This window comes from Quercus lobata, chromosome 12 (genome assembly GCF_001633185.2).
Source record: "Quercus lobata isolate SW786 chromosome 12, ValleyOak3.0 Primary Assembly, whole genome shotgun sequence".
Taxonomy (NCBI): Eukaryota; Viridiplantae; Streptophyta; class Magnoliopsida; order Fagales; family Fagaceae; genus Quercus; species Quercus lobata.
In genome coordinates this window covers 6901115-6909726 of record NC_044915.1, presented here as the reverse complement: position 1 = coordinate 6909726, position 8612 = coordinate 6901115, and the positions used below count along the sequence as shown (strand labels likewise).

General features: G+C 34.6%; 1 protein-coding gene across 1 annotated transcript; it reads left to right on the top strand.

Moving 5' to 3' along the window:
- Positions 1 to 1436: 1436 nt before the first annotated feature.
- Positions 1437 to 8344, top strand: LOC115971576 (tobamovirus multiplication protein 2A). Its single transcript, XM_031091574.1, has 7 exons — positions 1437 to 1582; positions 2214 to 2517; positions 5580 to 5679; positions 5954 to 6034; positions 6115 to 6219; positions 7305 to 7514; positions 7932 to 8344. The coding sequence occupies exons 2-7, from the start codon at positions 2279 to 2281 to the stop codon at positions 8037 to 8039; spliced, it is 843 nt and encodes a 280-aa protein (XP_030947434.1). The 5' UTR covers positions 1437 to 1582; positions 2214 to 2278; the 3' UTR covers positions 8040 to 8344.
- Positions 8345 to 8612: the final 268 nt, after the last annotated feature.

Here is an 8612-nt window from a genome sequence, read left to right as displayed (position 1 = left end):
TGTTCTCAAAACTTAATTTGTGAAGGAAATTGAAAACATGCAAAAGGCTATTTTCAGTTTTAATTTTCAAAAGTCAATGAAAATACGCATTTAATTTTATGAATCTGTCTCATTTAATAAGTTAGCATTAGAGTTCAAATCCTAGTAACAACATATTTTATTTTATTTTTATTCAAAAAACGATCTTTTTAATTTCAGCTGACCAAACATGTTTTTGATTTCAAAAATACAAGAAAATTGTTTTTTCTTTATATTCTCGAAAACAAGTTTTTGAAAATAGGAAACAAAAATTGTTGCCAAACATAACCTTAGGATTAGGTTTTTCCGGTTAGTTTTTAACATTTCTTAAAGGTGTGATCATATTGAGGAAGTTTAGGATTTTAAAATGATTTGTTGGAGGAGGGAGAAATAACATGATGGAAGATATTGTTTTTTAAAATTATCTAAAATTTATGAATTTTTAAATAAGTAATTTTACGTGTCTAATCCTATTATCTATTCTTTTTAAACATTTGATTTTGAGGATATTTTGGTATGTTAAAGGATAAAATCTAAATAAGGAATCCTGTTATTAATGGTATATAAGAAGATAATAAAAATTCAGTTTTTAAAGTTGTAATTGTGTCAAGTGATTATGTTTTTTTTTTTTTTTTTTTTTTTTAAGACAAAAAACTAAAAGCTTACTTATTTTTTAAAAGCTAAAAGTTAAATTCTTTAAAATAAAATTGGAACAATAAGTAGTGTGGGACACGGCAGATAATTTAACCAAAAAAAAAAAAAAAAAGTAACCTCTAATCTTTGCCAAAACACATATTAAATGACGACAATAGCTGAACCATAAAGTTTCTTTTGGTTTTTTTTTTTTTTTTTTTTTTTTTGAGAAACAAAGTTACTTTTGATTGAATAAGAGATTTTGGATTTAATTTTTGTCTACATCAAAAATTAACTGATGTCTTAATCTAATGATAAAGAGTTATTATCTTACACCAAAAATCAATTAGTGTCTTAATTTTTTTTTTGATAAATAACTATTATTAAGAATGGAATAGGTGAAACACTCTTAGAAAAAAAAAAGAAAAAAAAGAAAGAAAGTAATGATGGCAGAAGTCATTCTCTCTCTGCAGAATAGCATAGGAGGATGGATCCGTGGGTAGATAGATTCCTCTCCAAAGGTGAAACGTAAACCTGGGCGCCACCATCCAGTTTGGAAAGACCGACAACGCGATAATGACAGTATCAACCCCCACACTACTTATGAAAAGTTATGATCCTTTTAATAATTTTACACACGTCCGTTCCTTAGAGGGTACAAATGTCAGATGCGTTCGCTTTTATGTAGTCAAAAATAGGAGTGGAGAAAGCAAAATAGCAGCAGCTGAGCTGGCCATTAAGGAAAAAAAAAACAGAACAAAAGTGGACCCCATTTTCTTCCACCTTTGAAATTCCAGACTCACCCAGACAACCCCCCCCCTCTCTCTCTCTCTCTCTCTCTCTCTCTCTCACATTTTCTCTGTTTTCAGAATCATAAGAAAAAATACAGAGAAAGAAATTCAATATTTGTTTTGACCTATCGGTTCTATTTGTAAGTACTCAATTTTTCTACTCTCTCTCTCTCTCTCTCTCTCTCTCTTCGTTGTTTTTCTTTCTAGTTTTTTTTTTTTTCTTTAAGATCGACAAGTTTAGATTTTTATTTTTATTTGCTTAATTGGGTTATGGAAAACTTTCTGGATAATAGGAGTTTTAATTGAGAATTCGTGTGCATTGCATCGTGAGCTGGATGATCAGAGAACTTATTGGGGGGGTTTGGGGGTCTCAGTTTTCGTTTGGCAATGTCAGATTTGATGGTTTTGGGGGATTACTAACATATTTACATATAGTCTTTTAGATTGCTGAGAAAATGTGAAGGGAAAAAGGCCTAATTAGATTTTGAATTTAAAATTTTGATTTGGTCTGGTTGTGATTCTAGCTCAACTAACTTCAGCTTCATTGATATTTGCTTAATGGGTATTTTTCATATTCGATAGTGAATTAATCTAAAGTTACAAAATTTAGTTACGCTTTTATTACCCTAACATCTTAAGCAACAAGAGCTGAGTTTTTCTGATGTTTTCATTCATTACTCAATTCTTAATCTGGGTTTTAAGTATTTTGTGAAAGTTTTTATATTTAAGTTATTGATATTTTGGAGTAAATGTGGTACGTTTGTGTGCAAGATATTGGCTATTGGATGAAATAGGAAAGACCCGTTTTGGATTTTGACTTGAGGGAATTGTAGAGAATGGCATGCAGAGGGTGTTTGGAGTGTATATTGAAGCTTCTGAACTTGTTGTTGACCCTTGTGGGTCTGGCCATGGTGGGCTATGGGATCTACTTGCTGGTTGAGTACGAAAGAACCACCACTAATGCTCTTGTGTCCTCATCAGTGAGCGGTGATGGAAGTTCAGTGCAGCTTGGTCGACCACTGCTCATGGGTGTTTCCCTATCGGCTAGTATTTTGGATGACCTGCCCAAAGCTTGGTATGGCTGCTGATCTCATTTTGTATATTTTTTGTTGTGTGTTTCTCTGTTGTTGCTAGTTTGTCATGCTTGAACTCATTGTTAAGAACAACTGGTATATATTTTGAATTTGAAATGCGGTTTTATGGGAAATGAAGAAATGGGTTCTTGTGTCTGATTTCCATTGAACAAATTTGTTATAGCTCAAATGTCTTGAGGTCCTCTATTTTTTGGGGGAGGGGGGAGAGTGAGGAAAGGCAAAGGAAAATGATTAAAGAAAGACGTGTTTGAGCATTCTCTTTCTTTGTCATCATTCTTTGAAAGAAAAAGGAAATGAATGCCATGCAAAATGGACGTATTTCTATTTCTAGATTGTTAATTAAGTATTTTAACCCATGCATGTCACCCTTGATTGTAATGCAATGAATTGTATTGTCTTAGTAATAATTATTAGCAGCAATGCCCTCAAGTCAAGTTCTCATGCTGCATACTTTCTCCATGTGCTTTATGCTGTAGTCTTTATCTCTGCTATGTGCAATAATGCAAATAATCATTGTTAAACCACTGAGGAAAGCAACTTGGTTAACTGATTATACATTGATCATAGGTAATTATATATACACACTAACAAAAAGTGCACACACAAACGCTTGTATGACCCCTTGTGTAATCTTGGCAATGATGCAAGGGTTCACCTTTTCTCATTGTGGCAATGAGCTTTAGCTCGAAGGGCATCTCCTCTCCCTGTAAGAACAAGGAGGGTGAGGTTGTGGGCTTAAAATCCATTGGGTGGGTGTGTAATAACCAATCCAAAAAAAGAAAAAGAAAAAAGAAAAAAAAAAACTAGGGAAAAATACTCAAAAGCCCCTTGTGGTTTTCCTGTAAGACATAGAACCCCGTAAGGTTTTGAGTGTAACACTTAACCCCCTAGAGTTTTTGAGTGTGACACAAAACCCCCTTGTGGTTTTTGTTTTATGTGAAATCACTCAATACTTTACAGCAGTTTCGTGTTTTAGGGGGAAACCACAGTGGAGGTTTTGTGTACCTTTTCCAAACTAAAGCTCTCATTGTGGAACAAGAATGGTTTGTAACATGCATAATGTTGTGTCACAAGATATTTATATTTTAAAATTTTTATTACTACTTAGTGAAATCCTATTGCAAACCTGTCTCACAAGTTCTTGAAACTGATCTTTAAACAAATACATATTCAACAATTTGGGCTTACTAAGGTTAAATTATTTCGTTAGCATTTAATTGCTGCAAGCTAACTATTGAGCCTGGCTTGAGACGTTAGAAATTGGTTCCAACTCTTTCTAAGAAATTCCTACACCTAAACAAAATATGTGTAGACTGCTTTTTACCAAAGTTTAATGTGCCTGCAAAATTTTCCATTGAGCTCTAGCTTCTCAATTGGCACCTCCTACTCGGGTGGAGGGTGAAGTTGTGGGTTCAAGATCCATTAGGTGCGTAACTTACTAATAAAAAAAAAGTGCCTGAAAAACTCAAAACTTGTTTATGGGGTATTGTGAAAATATTGAGGCTGCTTTACAGAGTTTTGAACTTTGGTTTTTGGAACAGTCCTCTTTGTATAGTCAAGTAATGTTTCAAATGGATGAAGGAAAATCCCAGCGACAAGATCTCATACTATTTGATGTTGTTATGCAGATTGTCCTTTTTTCCCATTAGTTCTATATGGACTATAATTTTTGATAAGTGATTCTATGTATACTATAGTGAATCAATCATTGTCATTGTATCCCCTCTCACAGCCCCTCCTCTTTTATTGTTTGTGTTCCATTGACCTTCTTTCATATGTAGTAAAATTGCTTCAAATTCAGCATATGGATTAATCACCTAACTCAGCTAACTCCATTTTTAAAGCTACTACATCTCAAACAATATGTATTTTCTATACTAATTGATTTCTGCCATCCTGCTCTATTGTTATTTTATCCTCCAAACAATGAGCTATTGTATATCTTTTCTGCTTGTCCCAACTCACATTATTTGTGGCCTCCACATCTCCTTATAGTGCCTCCAAATTGAATCAATTGATTCAAAAATACTCCCTAACATGGTATTTGAGAATTGAGATACCTAGGCAGGGCTCAGTGATTGCCTCAGTGGCACATAAACCCAATGGAACCCTATAGGCTTCAATTAGTTGACTAGTCAGCATACCAATTTTGGCTTTGCGGTGGACTTGCTGCCCTCGACATTCCCTAACCACTCATGTAATTGCAATAGAGATGGAAGTGCTAACCATTATGAAAATCCAGGTTCTGCATAACAAAAGCAAGTGGACTGAAATTTACCTCATCTACATTCAGATCTGCCAGGATCAGAATGTGAATCATGCTTAGCTAAATTTAGGTCTTGTTTGAGTGTTGGTGCCATGCCTCCCAATTCCATGGTACTTCACAAGTAGTCATTTACAGAGAGTCTATCTTGATTCCAATACCTTAAGTAGCTTGGTATAAAGCATTATCTTGTACGCATGTAGCATCTCTAGTTTGCTTCATTTTTCTACAACCATCAATATATATATATATATATATATCTTTTTTCTTTTTCCTGGTCATGAGTTTGTCTTGATCCCAATACAAATTGATCAAAGCCAATGGCCTTTGGGCTCAAATGGGATCTCTATGGGTTAGGAATGGGGTGGTGGATGTGGTCTTTGGTTCAAGCTTTGTGGGAAGTTTGACTTACGAAAAAAAAGAAAAGAATAGAAATTCATCAAAGCTGTGCCTGTGCAACTTGGTTTTTAGTATTGGCTCATTAGTGTCGATAGTTTGCCCTGTTTTTCTGCATCTCCATATTTATTTTTCTACAACTGTTGTATTCCTATTCTTTTATAGTGGCATGTAACTCGAGTACATGCATCCACACCCACAGATATGTTGCTGAATGAACCCCTACTGTCTCCTCCTAGATATGTATGTATTAATATGTGTTAATCTATAGACGATCACTTTGAGGCTTTGAAAAATACAATTGACTGAAATTATTGGCATCATACATTTCCTTGAACTGCCTAATTCGTTTTTCCTATCCTTCTGTTAATCATGTCTTTGCAGGTTCATATACTTATTTATCGCCATAGGAGCAATTATCTTCGTCATTTCTTGTTTTGGTTGCATCGGAGCTATAACAAGGAATGGATGTTGCTTGACTTGTGTATCCAAATAACTTATATATTTCTCAGAGAAGTGATATAATTTCCTTTAATCAAAGAGTTAAGGAAAAGATTCAAGATATTTATGTCATAGACTATCTATTAAAGAATAACTGCTCTGCAGCCATTATATGCACCACACCTATTCATACTAATATCATGCATCATAAAATGTCATCAGATGTACAATTCAATGGTTGATAGATTGTTCTTGTATCATCCTCCTTTTAATTTCACTTTTATTTTTTATTATTTTGTTTCCTTAAGCCAACATAGTACTCGGTATTGGTGATTTTATTAATCTTGGTAGAGCTGGGATGTGCGGCCTTCATATATTTTGACAAAAGCTGGGAATCAGTGAGTGTTTTGTTACTTGATATTTCAACTTTAAGATTGTATGTTTAGTCTCCTAATTAGTCGTCTGTGTTCGGTTTTAGGAAATTCCAACAGACAAAACTGGAGATTTTGACATGATATATGCTTTTCTGGAAGAGAATTGGAAAATTGTCAAATGGGTTGCTCTTGGAGCTGTTGTTTTGGAGGTAAGCACAACATGACCACCTTTGCTTTTATTGAACTAAGATATTCACATTGTTGAAAATCATGACTCTACATGCTTTCGACTATATAGGCTCCATTTGTTTAAGTGGAAATATGATGGGGTTCTTGAGCATAACAATGCCAATAAATTGTCTTTTTTTTTTAGTTTCCAAATTGCAGCAATTGACTGTTGCGTTGCTTAATAGGAAAGGTTACTTCTTAGAAAGCAAACACAAAATACCAGGCGGTGGTCTGTTGGAGATCTATTTTCAAGTGCACACACTAATGATAAGCAAAAAATATATGAGAAGGCATTTAATTGGAAAAATCTAAGGAAGTTTCTTTTGTGGTCCATAATATATATAGTTTTTCTGGCCGGGTCTGGCCCATTCCTTGAAAGAAGTTTTTATGGGATCCCTATCTACCAAAATTTTTACTTCTGGTTCCAACAAATGAAAAGTTGGGAAGATTTCAATATTAGTCAGTTAACCTTGGAATTCCTCTGTTCATTTAATTTTCTTAGCAAGAAATACTTTGGTGCAATTTCCTGGGACCTCTGGTTCAAACTCAAAAATAAATGGTGTGAAATCGTTTTGCTAGACACCTTGTAATTATGTTACAGATATCCCAATTGTGCCAACTTTATTAGCGTACATGTTTCTTTTGTGCCAACTTTTACAAAACATGTGTGAAAATGTTTCATGGCATTTGAACCTATGATTAAAATATGACAATGGTGTTGAGGATTGAAATAGTCCCAGAGCAGGCAACATGCTAGCGGAGTCTGTTAATTGTAATACCATAGATCTGGGTTGAATTTCCCTTTTGGACTTGCATAATTGTACACCATCTTGATCTTTCTCTTTGACTCCCTAGCATGAAATTAGGACAAAATAACTGATGTTTGGCATGTATTGTGTTGGTGTGCATTAATTAGTAAATAGAGTGTTCTTCCAACTCTATCTCTCTTCTGGTGACTTTGGACTCTTATGTTGGGCACAAGGTTGGAATTTCATTATTCAATAGAATTATTTATTTCTTGTGGTGGCCAAATAGCTTCTTTATAATGATTCTACATGAATTGCAGGCACTGCTATTCTTGTTAGCCCTTGTGGTCAGGGCAGCAAACAGACCACCAGAGTATGACAGTGATGATGAGCTCATTGCCTCAAGGCAACAGATCAGGCAGCCACTCGTCAATAGGCCACCAGTTCCAGCGACAGGTGTACCTGTTGCTGGCACTGTTGATCAGCGTCCGAGTAGAAATGATGCTTGGAGTACACGTATGAGAGAAAAGGTATGATCTGTTCAAGTAGAAGAGTTTATTTGAGTGCTTAAATTGCAAGTTATGGAGTGTCCATTGGCAGTCTTGAATGATGTTTTGTGGCTGCACAATGATCTTGATAATTATAAGACAAATTTTAGATGATAGCTCAATTTAGCATGAAGCAATTGGGGGTCAATCTTGACACATGTGATTCACTAATTCACCTGCTATTAATGAATTCATTGATTCTGTAGTTCCACCTTGTGTTCTGCCAAGTATTGACCTTAGTATGGATGATCTGATAGTTAACGCTTATGTATTAATCTATTCTTTCTCATTTACTTTTCATAATGACCATCTCTTGCATAGCTAATACTACTGCTGTATTTTCTCTCTCTCCTTTTTTTTTTTTTTTTTTTTTTTTTTTTTTAACTGTATATAAACCAGTATGGGCTCGATACTTCTGAGTTTACATACAACCCATCCGAGTCACATAGGTACCAGCAAGCCGCTGCACAGCCAGCAGAGGAAAGGAGCCGATGCACCATCATGTGATGACTTGATAAATTTTTCCCAAATTTGGGTTGGTTTCTGAAGACTGCTCATAGACAGTTGTGTTTGTAACTTCACATTTCTTCGTTCTTTTTCTTTTTGTTGAGCTTGTGTAAAAACACACGTTTTTCATGATCTTTCTTGTTCCCCAACCTTCTCGCTCTCCTCTTCAAATGAATTACCATTTGGTGTGTAAAACTGTAAGGCTACAGTAGGTTTTTTTTTTTTTTTTCTTTTCTTTTCTTTTCTTATGGAGTTGCAGGTGAGCATAGTTTATTTAACAAGAGTTAATGATGATATTCTGCCCAGTTGCTTTAATGTGAAAGGAAAAAAAAGATTAAAAAGAAATTCTGCTTGTCTTAAGGCTACAACAATATTTTGCATTACATAAATATTCAGTTTTCTTTTTTTTCATTCCATTTAAATCCCAGGAGCCATGCAACATCTTGGTACGTATGTTAATTATTAATAGAACTTACTTTCTCCTCACGTAATAGGGACTACATGCATTTTTTATAATATAGTTTTAAAGTGTGGTGGGTGGAAAGGAATTCCTGCATCTGTCTAATCAAATGT

What these genes read in the sequence shown, in the direction of transcription:
- LOC115971576 (XM_031091574.1), top strand. Translation starts at nt 2,279, where the DNA reads ATGGCATGCAGAGGGTGTTTGGAGTGTATATTGAAGCTTCTGAACTTG. An exon ending in GATGACCTGCCCAAAGCTTG is followed by an intron (nt 2,518 to 5,579) that starts GTATGGCTGCTG and finishes ATGTCTTTGCAG; the next exon opens with GTTCATATACTTATTTATCG. An exon ending in GTACACGTATGAGAGAAAAG is followed by an intron (nt 7,515 to 7,931) that starts GTATGATCTGTT and finishes TATATAAACCAG; the next exon opens with TATGGGCTCGATACTTCTGA.